The sequence below is a fragment of the Chelonoidis abingdonii genome, chromosome 4 (genome assembly GCF_003597395.2).
Source record: "Chelonoidis abingdonii isolate Lonesome George chromosome 4, CheloAbing_2.0, whole genome shotgun sequence".
Classification (NCBI taxonomy): domain Eukaryota; kingdom Metazoa; phylum Chordata; order Testudines; family Testudinidae; genus Chelonoidis; species Chelonoidis abingdonii.
The window spans coordinates 53,117,422-53,132,985 of NC_133772.1; the positions used below are offsets into that span (position 1 = coordinate 53,117,422).

Here is a 15,564-nt window from a genome sequence, read left to right on the forward strand (position 1 = left end):
CCCTGATTGAACTAATCTCATTATCTCTAGCTTGCTTGCATATATATACCTGCCCCTGGAAATTTCCACTACATGCATCTGATGAAGTAGGTATTCACCTACGAAAGCTCACGCTCCAAAACCTCTGTTAGTCTATAAGGTGCCACAGGATTCTTTGCTGCTTTTACAGATCCAGACTAACACGGCTACCCCTCTAATACTTGAAGTTAGTAATGTCAATCCTGATTTAAAGCCACTATGTAAAAGGTGGCCTCTTTTTCACAGGTGCTGAGCACCCAAAACTCCCATCCAAATAAATGGAAATTGTGAATGCGCAGCACCTCTGAAAAACCAGGCCACCTTTATGTTAGGGTTTTAAACACTGATTTAGATGACTGATTTTAGGCACACAGGTTTGAAAACATTGGCCTCATCCTTTACAGTCCTGTCACTAATATTACTTTTATTCATTGGAACACATGTCACAGAGCAACATGGAACTCTCTTGAGGAAAGGAAAGGTCATTTGTTCATTTGAATGGTAGCCCCACATAAAGTAGTACATCTGATCACACAAAAAGTCATGATACAGGAGATTAGTATAAGCATGTTGGTTCATCTATGCTACTGCCATCCACTTCCAATGTGAAATCCTGGCTCATGTCAATAGGAGTTTTGCTGTTAACTTTGTTTGAGCCAGGATATCATGTCTTGTCTCCACCTTTCAAAAAGGATGTTGAAAAATTGGAAAGGATTCAGAAAATATCCACAAGAATCAATCAATGTCTAGAAAACCTGCTTTCCTGCGAGACAGATAAGAAGCTCAATCTAGTTTATCCAAGAAAAGGTTAAGGGTGACTTGATCACAGTCTATAAATGTCTACATGGGGAACAGAAATTTGGTAATCTAGCAAAGAGAAGCTATGGCTGTTCAATCTAGAAGCATAACAAGGTCCAATGTCTGGAAGCTTAATCTAGACAAATTCTGGCTAGAAAGAAGATGTATATTTTTAAACATGAGAATTATTAACCTTTTGAAGAACTTACTGGGAACGTGATGGCTTCTCCATCGCTTGAATTATTTAAATCAAGATTTGAGGTCTTTGTAAAAGATAAGAGCTAGCTCAACTAGAAGTTACGTGCTTGAAGAAAGAATTGCTGGATGAAATTCTGTGGTCTGCATTTTGTAGGAGGTTGGACTAGATGTCCATAATGGTAGCTCTGGCCTGAAAACTTATGAATTAATGATGTTAATAGGAATCTTTCCATTTATTTCAATGGTCTTTGGATCACACCCGAAATGATTATGAGTCAAGCTTCGCTCACCTTCACTCTCACACAGATTCATCAATTATAAGATCAAGAAGGAACAACTGTGGTCATCTTATCTGACCTCCTGCATAACAAAGGCCATAGAGTTTCCCTGAATTAATTCCTGTTCAAACTAGAGCAGATCTTTTAGGAAAAATATCTTTCATTTAAAATTGCCAGTGATGGAGAATCCACCACGCCTCTTGGTAAATTGTTCCAATGGTTAAAATTTTGTACCTTATTTCTAGTCTAAATTTCTGTAGCTTCAACTTCCATCAATTGGATTTTGTTATACCTTTGTCTGCTAGACTGAAAAGCCCATTTCTGATCCCCATGTAGGTACTTATAGATGGTGACCAAGTCATCCCTTAACCTTCTCTTGAAGCTAAACAGATTGGGATCCTTGGATTCTGCCACTATAAAGCATGTTGTCCAATCCTTTAATCATTCTCCTGGTTCTTCTCTGAATCCTCTCATAGAATCATAGAACTGGAAGGGACCCAAGAGGTCATCTAGTCCAATCCCTTGCACTCATGGCAGGACTAAGTATTAAGTGGCCAACCTGAGCCTGAGAAGGTGCCAGAATTTACCAATGTACATTGCCAAAGAGCCACAGTAATAAGTTAGCAGCCCCACATCAGCTCCCGCCCTCCAGCCCCCAGTGCCTCCTGCCCGCTGGCAGCCCCACCAGTCAGCGCCTCCCGCCTGCCACAATCAGCTGTTTCAAATGCGCAGGAGGCTCTGGTGGGAAGGGTGGAGGTGTAGTGAGGACATGGCAGGCTCAGAGGATGGGCAGGAGCCTTGGGGGAAGGGGTGGAGTGTGAACAGGGCCCAAGGTAGAGCAGGGAGTTGAGCAGTGAGCACTATCTGCCACATTGGAAAGTTAGCATCTGTAGCTCCAGCCCCCGAGTCAGTGCCGATGCAACGAGCCACGTATTAACTTCTGAAGAGCCACATGCGGCTCCGGAGCCACAGGATGGCCACTCCCGATAGATGTTTGTCCAACCTGATCTTAAAAATCCCCAATCATGGAGATTCCACAATCTCCCTAGGCAATTAACCACCCTGACAGGAAGTTTTTGCTAATGTCCAAAGTAAATCTCCCTTGCTGCAATTTAAGCCCATTGCTTCTTGTCCTATCCTCAGAGGTTAAGAAGAATAATTCTTCTCCCTCCTCCTTGTAATAACCTTTTACGTACTTGGACACTGTTATCTCCCCTCTCAGTCTTCCTAATTTTTCACCAGTGCCAAAAACAGAAGCAATATAATCTACCTTCCTCTACTCAATACATCCCAGTTTATATATTCAGGGATTGCATTATGGCCACAGAATCACACTGGCAGCTCACATTCAGCAAGTTATACACCATGACCTGAAAATCCTTTTCAGAGTCACTGTTTCCTAGAAAACAGTCCCACATCCTGTAAATATAGCCTGAATTCTTTGTTCCTAGATGTATGATTTTACATTTGGCCATATTGAAATGCATATTGTTTGCTTGTGCCCAGTTTATGAAACATTTTGGATTGCTCTGTATCAGTGACTTGTCCTCTTAATTATTTACACTTCATTTGTGTCATTTGTAAATTTTGTTAGCAATTATTTTGTGTTTTCCTCCAGATCATTGATAAAAAAATTAAATAGCATAGGACCACTAAATGATCCTGGAGAGACCCCATTAGAAACACACCAGTTAGATGATGATTCCCCATATACTGTTACTGTACTGCCAGTAGATTCTCAAAACGTAACTAAATAACATTTCCTTTTACATTATTTGGATAAAAAGACTGTGTGAAATAAACAAGTATTCCTTCCAGCTTGATGATATTGCACCTCTTTCCTGTTCAGCTGCTTCACTGAGTTCAGGCAGTTTAAGTCCAACTAAGTTTTGATTTCGCATAAGAATATGCTCCTGTTGAGAAAAATTGAAATATTTCTAAACAGAATAGTTAGATGTCTCAATTTAAATATCACAGTACTGGAAAACTAAGGTCAACATTATATTTCTGAAATACATGTATGTACATATTTATCAAGTATGCAAAAGGAATTAATTGTAGTCACGTATTAAATTGTATTAAATTGCATGACTCAATAACTCAGGTATAAAACACTTCAACTCATTTTATTTAGTAAAATCTCCAAACTAATGAATCTTCAGTGTAGATTTATGGTCACAGCTGTAGTTGCTCAATGCCTATAGAGATATGCAAAAGGCATTTATTTCTCTCATTCACTGAAGGTCAATTTCTCTCTACGCAAGTGGAAGAAAATAAAAAGTTCTAGATCTTGTTATTGCTACAATAATTCAGTGTAAAACTGATCCCAGGAAGGAGAGAGAGAAAAATGCAGAAAAGGACATTCAAGTGACTGTCATTTAGCCCACTTGTCCACTAGGAATTCTTCACAAAACCCCTTTTATGTTATTCCTACAGGCTAGTGCTTCTCAGTGTTATTGCAGTCTATGGTGCCAATATGCTCCCAAGCAGAGAGGGGATTAAATTTTGCAAAAAATGAATTTAGATAACATTCTTAAGTGTATTTATAAGTCATAAACACTGTCCTTTGCTAAAAAAGGTTCCATGTTAAACCTAAAGATTAATCTCTTTTAACTTGAATTTTGCCACATATCTAAGTGTTAATTTCCTGATTTCAGGTACTGATTCTGTTGCTTATAAATTTAATTTTATTTATTTTTAGGAATCTCTATGGCATTCATATGATTTGAGTACTTATTGAAAGAAATTGGTTTTCCAGTACATAATTGTACATCTTAAAGTATGTAAACAACAAAAAGATGACTAATAGTCTGTCAGTTCTCAGTAATACTATGGAGTTAAATAACCTGCTTTAAAATCTGATGTTCTTTCTTATATCAGTGCTGTGTTAACCTCACATATAAACAGCTGGAGGCTTGCAAGAAGATACATTGGTTATGTCATTGTAATTAAGAATCAGTGAAGGGTTTCTTTCAGCTCTAATGAAAGATTTACTGCAATTTAATTCTTCTTTGCAATACATATGTATCAGTTTGTTACTGTTCGTGGGTGGATTATCTTTTAAATTTCATGCATCTCTAACAATCACTTTAAAAAGCATGTACTTTGATGCTAAGATACCTACAATTATTAAGCAGATTAATTTTTAGACTTAAAAGGCCAAATTCACCCTTTGTGTAGTTCCATTGTAGTCAGATTTACACCATTAAAGAAATTTGGCACAGCAGCTCTTGCACTGTCCCCATACGTATTTTGTCTGGGATACCTTTGCATTAAAGCACCAGACACTTTGAGAGTTTATCTGAGAAAGTCCAATTTCTTTTCTTTTCTTTTCTTTTTCTTTTTCATCTTCACTATATCTTGTAAGCCAAGGTTTGGATCAAAGGCCAAAACCTTTAAAATTACTATTTTTTTTTTTACACAAACACTCAGATGTGTTCAACACAGCTAAACAAAAGTGACCTTTTTAAAAAAGGGGTGTCTACAATAAGGACAAAAGTGGGTATTCACCCACGAAAGCTCATGATCCAAAGCGTCTGTTAGTCTATAAGGTGCCACAGGATTCTCTGCTGCTTTTTAAGATACCATTGACTCCAGTGACAAACATGTAGGGGTATACCAGGGCAGAGTCAGACTTTAACAAAGTACAATAACCGTGTATAAACTTGAACCTAAAGTTGAACCTTTAGATCCATATACAGTTCTCAGTCCACACACATCAAATTCTATTAACATATAAAGTCAAAGAATGTCTTGTTTTGAGGGAGAAATTCTGGAAGGAACAGAAAAATATAGCATATGGAAGAAAATGAAGTGCATAAGCAGAAGTAACACTCTTAAAGAACTTTTTTTTTTTTTTACATAAGGTTTGTTGGTATATCCTCAGGAAGGAGAGCTTTTCACATCTAAATCTCTCCTTAGAGATTAAAATAGATTATTTCACTCCCAAGTATTACTTACAATGACAAGACAGTTAATCAACTTCTTCCTGTTTACATGTAATGCACTACATCTAAAACTGAAATACCACTGTACTATGTGTTATGTTCACCTTTATATTAAAATAGAGGGAAACAACTAATGTTTCCCACATAGCCATGTGATAATTTTTTTCCCATAAGACGGTTTCTGGGAACCAAGAAATGTGTATGTAACAGCAGCATGTGCGTTGTGAAGAGATTGTAGTTTCTATGGCACTGAGAATAAGAATACACTAGTTGAAAAGAATTTTAAAGCTACGTATTCAATAAATAGGAACCAAAAAATAAAAACATAATACTATGTTAACTTTGCTATAATTCTTTCCATCTCTTAAGCATAAACTTTCTTGTAATTATAAAAATAGTGATAAAATAAGAAAACATGACTATTTCATAGAGAACACACCAAGCCTAAAACGTAACAAAATGCTGCTTTTTTGTAGTTTGATTTTTAGGTCCAAATGATAAACATTGTGTGAGTGCATTGAAGCCGCTTTTTCAGAACTATTTAGGAGTACCACTAACAGTATTCTCAGTAAGGGCCTGATCCAAAGTCCACTGAAGTAAAGGAGACTTTTCATTGACTTCAGATGGACTTCAGATTAGGACTCAATTTTCTAAACATAACAGCTAAAGTTTTAGCTATGCATGTTCCATTAGTACTGAACTGTGTTTCGCATCCAGTGCCTTTTGTATCCAGTCAAGAACATAAACCTCAGAGTGCTCAGAATCCAGGATAATAACTGCATATTTTTTAATAAGTTTTTACTATGTAAGACCTAGAAAATGCACAGTTAGATGAATAATAATAGAATCAAAAGATTCTAGTCTGCATGGTCTCTTATGAGAAACAAAAAATGAAAAAAAATCTGTTTTCTTATATTTCACTATCCAATCTCCTTAATTCCATCTCTAAAAGGCACAAAATTGTTTTTTGCAGAGTCTATTACAGTGTAGCACTTTAATAAGTATTAATTATATAGTTTTGTGATGTACAAACACAGTAGGTCACATATAGGATATTGCAACACTATGTAACTTAGTGTAACACTACATAATACTATTTATGTCCAGAAACTCACCTCTCTGAGCTTTGTCAATTTCTGCATTCGAACTGGTTGAACTTGTATTTGAAGATCTTTGAATGTTAATGTTTTAGTCAACTGATTGCTGGATTTATTACTAATATCTTCTTCAGGCGGTAATTTAAAAGGTGCCTTTTCTTGATGTCCAGGTTCTATGCTATCCCATGATACCGCTCGTAATAGAGGAGGGCGTGTTCCAGATGCTTTAAGTTCTGTTTTACAGGTAACTTTAGGGTCCATCAGTTCTGGGACAGAACTTTTTAATTTTTTGTCCATAGTACCTGTGCCTGGTCCTTGTCGATACATTCTTAAAGGAAAGTCATTTTCTTTTGATTTCTTAAGTAATGGTTTTCCATGTTCATTTTCACAGCTGTTTGTGCTTGTGTTAAGAGAAGTTTTGCCAGCATCACTGCCTGAAGGAGAGGATTTGGGTAAATTATCCATATGTGTAAGTGGATCAAAGTTTTCTTTTTGTGCAGAGAGTTTCTCTTTGGAGTTTTCAAAACTAGTGGAACGAGGAACCAACCTTCCCTGAGAAACCTTCCTCTGATCATTCTGCTTTCTATCGGTTAAATGTTTTGTGACATTCTGAAAGAAAAGAATATGTATAAAAGGTATGAAAACACTGTGTGTGTGTGTGTGAGAGAGAGATAGAGAGAGAGAAGCTGGATTGCATTGTAAAGGAACACTTCTGTTTTAACTGCCATTTGCTTATAAATGCTTCATTGTAGGGAGTAGGGAGATTTTGAAAGACCCAGAAAGCAGGTAGGTGCTTGGAGGCACGTTGATGATCAATGGGAAATGGACGCCTTTCATTTGTGCCTTTGAAAAAATAAATCACACCCCCACTTCCAGGGTCCAATGCAGCTAGCCTTACATCAGGCAAAACTCCCTATTGACTTCAGTGTAAGATTTGCCTGAATAAGGGCTGCAGGATGAGGTCCATAAATATGTCAGACAAGTAACCTTATACTGAAGCAGAAGAAATATTATTGGCATGTCAATCTATCTGGTTTACAGTGAATGATATTTTCACAAGAAATTTGTTGGAGCCCTCTGTAAGGAGAGCCTAAACAAGTTTAACCAGTTAAACCATGTCTGGTTTAACAGTACTTTAAGGGGCAGACTTCTTTATGTGTTTGAAAAGTGCCTACCACACACACACAAAATAAGGAAACAGAGTGAGCAAGGTGGGGTATTTAATTGTGAAGGACCACTTCCCCTTTCACCACCATTTGCTTCTGTGGAATGACATATTGTTATTACATTTTTAATTGATTACCATCACCATTTTTATTACTATTATTCTATCAGAGGATATCAAAGTGCTTATATGCATTTACCCCTACATCTCTCAGCATAACAACTTTCCATTATTCCCCCACCACAATATATGAGCCTTCATATTTCCAAAGTTAAATCACATTATCTCATTTTTCTCCCCATGTTTCTAATTTCTCTGGGTCCCTATCTGTTATTTCTCTGTTTACTGATAATTGCAACTCCACCTAATTAAATATTATTGGAAAATTTCTTTAACATGGTGTTTACTCTCGCCTTCTGATTGCAAAAGGCTAGACTGGGCCTTTGCCCAATGCTCTAGTTGATGCATAAGAAGGAACTGTCACAGTAAACACAGATTCTTCCTTACTCACCTATAGTTCACAGGAAGAAATGATTTGCACCACTCCTTTACTGGATGCACATTACTTCCCCACCCCTCCCAGCATCTGCCAGCTCTGCTGTGGCCTGTATGTTGGGGGTCAGAGCCAGGAATCTGCCTATTCCTTACTCACATGCCTGTAGGAGAAGAAGGGATGGAGGAAGTATGGGGCATGCACCCGATCCTCTCTTTACTGTGGTAAGGAGCACTATTGCTGAGATGCAGGGAACACAAATGCAGATGTTCAGGGTCATTTGTGGAGGTGGGAATCTTATTTCCTTTTATTCCCTTGCATGGCTGCATTAGGTTGGGTCACAATATTGTTCTAAATGTTAACTATGACCCTGATTCTGCAACACTCAAGTCACATATATTCTAAATTTTCCTCACATAAGTAGCTCAGTTAAAATCAATGGAACTACTCGTGTGTATAAACAGGAACATAAATGTTCACATGATTAGATCCTAAGGCTGGAAGCAATTTTTTATCTCTAGTACTGCAGTAGACCCCTCCTGGCCTCTCAGTTCAGTGCTGCATCTCATTTCACTTTGATTACAGTACAATCTTTCAAAACCACACAACAGTATTCTTATCTGAGCCAACCTGCGTTTAATTTCAAGGGTAAGAGTTTGTAAGACACTGTTATCAAATGCTTACTTCTGCTGCTTGCCCTTCATCCTCTTTTATAATTTTGTTATTCTAGCAAAAAATAAAAAAATAAGTAATTTGTCTTGCAAGATTTTTTTTTTTTTTGGACAGACACATGACACCTATTGCATTTAATTCTGCTGTCCGTTAGATGTTCAGGGACGATATTTTAATCTCTTAATATTTGTTGCATTACTATACTTGAAGTAGAAATTAAATTTATGGACTGGTAACTGCCAAGATTATGGCTCTGTCCTTTTTTCTAAATCAGGAACACATGAGATCTTTTCTAATCTTCCAGTGGCTCTCCATGATGTTTCAGAGAACTGTCATTATGCTGTGTGCAATTGGCTTTCAGAGTCAGCTCATTAAGCTGACCATAACCTAAATAAAAGGTATATCTTTAGCCTTAACTTTTGCTACTTTTGGTACAGAGACTGCTATTGAAAGCTTCACGTTATTCTTAGAGAGCAACAGAACAGTGTAAAGTGGTATTATTGTAATTACAGTATACCACAGCCAGCACCTGTAACTCAGTCTTACCTGCAGTGGAGACACTGACGCAGCACCCGTGGCTGTACATACATCAGACCCTAGAATAGTAAAAAATATATGATCAATCTCCTGATCTTTTATATTTTGTTTATTATATTTCAATAACACCCAGACCAACAAGATAATCGTGGAGAGTTTCAAAGGCACAACACTGAAAATTTCCCATTTAGATATTAGAATTCATAAAGTTGTATCTTAAAGTGGAAATAAATAAAATAATAATAATAATAGTAATAATAATAAACAAATGCCCATTCTACTGCAGTAGGAACAGAACATTAATTATTATAGCAAAGCTTCACAGTTGAGAAGGACAATAAAACATAGGACATATGACCTAGGAATGAGCACAAAATAACTGTCTTAATATATCTGTTCCATCTTGTATTTAGTGTGACACTCTGAGTAAGTTTCCCACACCCGAAGAAGAGCTCTGTCTGAGCTTGAAACTTGTCTCTCCACCCACCTTGTCTCTCTAGTATCCTGGGACTGACATGGCTACAACAACACTGCATACTTACTAATTTATTGTGGGTATTCACAAATGTCATCATTTTCAAGGAGAGAGACTTATGAATTTATGAATCCTGGCTACTTTTCAATGGATGGAAGTGTAGCCTAATGTGCATTTTCCCCAGGGGCTTTGTAAAATAGTTTATATTTGAACATCTACAGATAACTTTACCTGTTGGGATTGGAAGAGTGAGAGAGTTGTTCTGAGATGGTACAGGTGAAACTCTTGGACTAAGTGTAGGAGAAACAGCTTCATTAAAATGGAAAAAAGAAAAGAAAGCATTAGGTAATTTTTTTTTAACTTGGCTTATGGTTTCCAAGGTTCCTGCTCAGATTAAAATACCCTAACAGACAGTAGTAGCATAGTCATCTGATGGCAATGTTCATGGCCAGAGCATTTACAAATCTCAACAAATTATTTCAGATTGCTAAAAATGTTTTGGGGAAATGGAAACTAGTTTCTAAAAGTATAAACAAATTGTACTGAGAAACAAACATGCTACTTCCTTAATGGGCTAAATATGATCCTCTGATGTTGCATTTCTACTGCATTTGTGGGTCATCTGCAGTGGCTGTTTGCACTGCAACGCAGGGAAGTGGATATACAGGAGTGAAGGTGTGGGAATTTGTACACTGTGTGAATTGAAAAGGGCCAGAACCCACAATGGAAGCGAGCAGCAAGCTGCTTCTGCGACTCTTAGTTATATTTTGCAATAATTTGTGGATCACAGACTGGTTGGGTTTTAAAGCCCCTGCAGAACATTTTGTGACAAAATATTTGACCTTATCCCCATTGTGCTACCGCATATTTTTCTAAGACCAATGCCCTTACATGTGCCCACCTGTTTGCAGCATCAGACCAATAAGAAAAAACAGCTAAAATAATGGCAACAATATTGGTTCTGGCTTCAATGACCCCCCAGCCCCAACAGACAAGCAATTCCAAAAAAATGATGGTAAAAGGGATATCAGGAATATTATCTTATATATACAATAAACCCACAAAGGAAACTAGTGAAAAAAAATCACACTGAGCTCACAGTTGGTCAGAAAACAAAAATGTTGCCAACAGGAATTTTTAATGAAAAAAAAAAATCTTGTTTTTTCCCAGAAAGTTTCAAACAATTCTAAACAAAATGTTTGGTTTCAAATTGACATTTCAAAATGAAACGACAATTTTCACTTTGTCATTTTGTTTCGGTTTTTCAAAAAATTTTAAGTTGGAAAAAAAAGTGTCATTTCAAATCAACATTCCAGCATAAAATGTCATTATGTTCATTTTTTAAAACCAAAAAATGAAATAAAACAGCTTTTTAAGTCAACACCATTTTAATTTAGTTTAGAACTATGGATTGAACAACAAATTTTCATTTACATATTTCCTGTGGGGAAAAAATCAAATCAAAATTGACGTCTTCCCATGTAGAAATTTCATATTTTGAGTAGGAAAACTCTCTGCCAATAAATGTGTGCCAGCTCTAGATTATAAGGCCTTTCTAGTCAGCTACTCAGTTTTCAAGACAGTTAAAGAGAAATATCCTCAGGGAGATTAACAACAACAAACTATGTGCATGGATCATGTTGAACATGTGCCTTATACATTTGCAAACTTCTAGATTTCTATGTTGTATGTTATTTTCACATCTTGCACCTACCTGTGGGAGACTCTGGAAGACTGCTTCTTGATTTTCTGCCTCTGCGCATTAGGAACCTCTCACTCACTCTCTTTGCTTCTTCTAGTAACTCAAGATTCTTCTTTTTATCTTCATCTGAGATTTTGACATCTGGCAGTTGGCCATTTACCAGATCAATCACCTGACCTGTATTGTCTCAGTAGCAAAGCATGTGACTTAGATCTGTATAGTATAACCCTGTCTCTAGATAATTTGTTGCATATTTTTAAAAAATCATGTGCACATATCACATGGTTTAAAATAGACCTATAATTGAGCTATCAACTCATATTCACTAATCAATCACACTGAACATCACTTTCCAGTGGTGCTGTGCCCCCAGATTCAGGGACCAATCCTAAAAGATACTGACGATCTTCTGCAAAACGAAATCACTGGAGGTGAAGCTGCTCATCACCACCTTAAATAGCTGTCTTAACATAAAACTTGGTTTTCTATATAGCATGCATCCTTTTATTTATTTCTAAGATTTATTTTCCTTATTTATAAAAATGAGCATGGCACTATCCCTACGTCAGCTAGTACTGTCAGCATTTCTGTTACAAATGATTTTTTGTGAAAGTTTCTGCCCATAAAATTTTTCAAGCACAAAGTCCCACAAACGTCCTTGGCAAAGGAAGTGCATACTTAACTTCAAGCACATGAGTAACTCTATTGGCAGGTTTGCAGATTTGGGCCCAGAGTTTTGCATGTGTAAATGTTTGACCATCTGTAACTGTGACTGTAATTCTAGAAGCTGGTTTTGAAAATTTGATCAACAGGGTCTACAATTTTCTTCTTCTATTTAAAAGTTGGCTTTTCACGTAGCTTTATACTAAATTTTCAAAACCACTTGGTAACTTAGAAACTTAAGTCCCATTTTCAAAGTGACTTAAGGCAACTAGGAGCCTAAGTCAGTTTTGGAACTAAGTGGTAAGTCACTTAGGTGCTTTTGAACATTTTACCCTAAGGGTCTTGTCAAAAATCCACCTTAGTGGGCCTGATCCAAAGTCCATTATGGTAAGTGAAAAGACTCCCATTGACTTGCTATAGATCAGGCCCTCAGTTATCTTTTTAAAAGAGTCTAAGGGAACTGACTTCTCACCAAACAATTCTCATTTTCTTAGTTCAGCATTCTCATTTTCTCACCAAACAATGGCATCTCACAGTGTATGCATGACTTGGGTGCCGCTGTTGATCTAGCTAGCATGTAGGTATTAATATGGTACAGGGTTTTCCAGTCCACTTAGATCTCTAGGCATTTTAAAGTTTAATTTCAGTAGTGCCATAGTTTGCTTGCTTTCTCACATATTTGATTATGTCTGACTTCACATGTCTTGAGCCACCATATACCATGCTATTTTAAAAACAGCTCCAAATATAGTTTTAGAAAAACAAATCTGCCTAAATAAATTGCTAGGATTTTTATTAATGAAATAATATACTCATCATTTTAATATAATCTATCAAATAAACTGAAAACATCAAACCAGAATCTTGACTATTAAAGTATAATAAGAAACGAAACATTTCTAATGTATTTCAATATCTAAACTTAATTTTACATGAACCATTTTATCTGTTGTGTAATTGGGCCTGGACTTCTGAAGTTTGTTTTTCTTTCTTTCCTTCTTTAGGTAATAGCTCATGTCTGTTTATTCCTTTATCTTTTCATACTTTAGTGTAATCTTGCCTATAATTCCGTACATTTTGTACTGGCAAAGGAAGGATGTTGTAATTAGAGATGGGTCTGCAGCAACAATCCAGATACAAACACACATGGGATGAAATCCTGGTCCTATTGAAGTCAATGGAAGTTTTGCCAGCATTTCATCTCCAAACGTTGGGAAGTTTTCCAAATGCATATACGTATAATAATGGTCAGATTATATCACCTTTACTCCTATTGAGTAATACATTATTCCATAAGTAGCACACCGAAGTCAATGATACTCTTCATGAAGTAAGGTACTCATTGCGAGGAAGGGCATCAAAATCTCCCCCTAAAGAATGTGGTAATTTTCATTAGATATTTAAGTAGCTGGTATCTTAATTGACCCAAATATTTTGACAGATACCGGATCATGAAGTTTTTTTTCTTTTAATTAGATATCTGATTCTGCACAAAGAATGAAAAAATAGAACCACTGTACAATAATTTTCACAAAAGAGGAGTTTCTCAGAAGATATATTGCCAACCTTATAAAAAAAGGAGTAAGAGCTATGTTATTTTATTACTGTATTTTGGCACTAGAAGATATGTATTTCCCTAGCTTTGCTCATGTGTGTATTCTGTGTATTATTCAGCACTTGTAAACTCAGGGTGATAATTTATCCTGCTATACTATCAAGTATTTTCTGTATACATTGTACTCAGTTTTCAGAGTGGTAGCTGTGTTAGTCTGTATCAGCAACAACAACGAGAAGTCCTTGTGGCACCCTAGAGACTAACAAATTTATTTGGGCATAAGCTTTCATGGGCTAAAACCCACTTCATCAGTGTGTACAGAAGAGGGCATTATACAGTCATTCTAATTTCTGTGGGCCAGATTATCCACTGATGTATATTGGTGTGGTTCCACTGAGGTCAATAGACTATGCTATTCCAGTGGAGATCTATTTAAATCTTATTTGCACATGTCAGATTTTGTTTTGGGGGAAAACATTAACATTAACATTAATTAACATGACTATTAACAGAATTATTTCTTACCAACAGAAGTCAGTGAACTAACGGAAGTCCTAGTGTGTCGGTTAGAATGTCTCAGATGAGGACTATGAGGTCTAGGGAAAGAAAAACAAAACATAGCAGTAAACAACAAGGAAGAAATTAAAATAATGCTTTTATCATATATATTCATTGACACACAAAAGTTTCTACAAAAATAACATGTTTTCTAATTTACTGGTATGCCTTTTGGAAAAACACAATATAAAAATAACTAACTCTCTCTCTCCCCCCAAATCACAATTTGATATCCAATTAACTATTGTCTCAGAATGAAAAAAAAAAAAGAGAAGACAGAAAAAAGAAACAGTATGCTCAAGCTGATAAAGGTTTGTATTAGTTTCCCCATAAAAGTGAATTATGCAAATTTTGTTTTAGACATTTTAAGTTTTTCAAAATCTGGGGGAAAATAGGCAAACATCCTCTTTTCAAAGTTCTGAATTTGCTTTATTGAAAAGTGTTTACATAGCTGGTTCTTTTCACTAAAGGATGATCCAATTAAAAATGAATGAAAAGATTCCCTTTGACTTCAATGAGAGTTGGGTTAGACCCTGAAAAAAAAAAGAAAAGAAAAGGTGTCTTTTGCTGAGATTTCTCTGATACAAGGGAGAAATCAAGGAAGCAGTGTATTGCAATCATCACTCTCAAGTGGTGGAAGTTTTGACTTTTACTGATAACCTTGAATTTCATAAATGTATCCACTATTTTTCAACAAAAGCTGCACCTTTTACGTTCAGTGTTGTGATCTAAGACTGATGTAAATGTGGTTCATAGCAAGAAAAACTTTCCAATGTGTGTAAACTGATAATTTGTTACGATTATTTATTTTCTCTGAGATAAAAAAAAATTCATTTATTTTAAATAGATATTAAGTTACATCAGGATGAGGAACTGGGTAGCTCAAAAGACTGATAATAATGGTCCCAAATCAGCAAAGCTGTAAACACATACTTAACTTTAATCATATTGATAATCCTATCCCTGTTCAACAAAGTATTTAAGCATATGCTTAACCTTAAGATAGTACTTACATCCCATTGACCTCAATGTTTAAGTGTTTTGCTGAATAGTGGTGGTATTATTAGTGTGTTTAAAGTTTACCATGAACATGTGTTGAACTGGGGCCAGAATCTGGAATATCTCTCTTCCATTTCATTAATTCAAAGATCTGTTACATTGAGCTATTACCATTTGCTAACTGTTTGATGGCTATTTTGAAATGAATGTGGTCTCACTCAGGTTACCAGCCAGCTCAAATTCTTTAAAAGAAAACTGAAATGGTTTTGCCAGTGTTCTGAAGATTGGCCACTCTTTGGGAAACAGAACATTTCCTTTATTGCCAACACAAGTTTACTAAATAATGGCTTGACTGGGGAATCTGCAGGGATACAAGCTTTCCCATAATGCATGTGATAATGAAATGATC

At 36.1% G+C, this 15,564-nt stretch overlaps 1 protein-coding gene across 7 annotated transcripts in view; it reads right to left on the reverse strand.

The window, feature by feature from the left end:
• The window catches only part of IRAG1 (inositol 1,4,5-triphosphate receptor associated 1), a 154,673-nt gene that overhangs the window by 51,970 nt on the left and 87,139 nt on the right, over window positions 1-15,564 (reverse strand). For 6 of the 7 annotated variants that reach the window (XM_032762356.2, XM_032762355.2, XM_032762358.2 and 3 more), the window contains 6 exons: window positions 14,124-14,194; window positions 11,393-11,566; window positions 9,910-9,987; window positions 9,213-9,262; window positions 6,355-6,945; window positions 3,127-3,205 (listed from right to left, as the gene is read on the reverse strand). In XM_032762356.2, the coding sequence (XP_032618247.1) occupies window positions 3,127-3,205; window positions 6,355-6,945; window positions 9,213-9,262; window positions 9,910-9,987; window positions 11,393-11,566; window positions 14,124-14,194 (1,043 nt within the window). The remainder of the gene's footprint in view (window positions 1-3,126; window positions 3,206-6,354; window positions 6,946-9,212; window positions 9,263-9,909; window positions 9,988-11,392; window positions 11,567-14,123; window positions 14,195-15,564) is intronic. The other variant, XM_032762352.2, reaches the window with a different exon arrangement.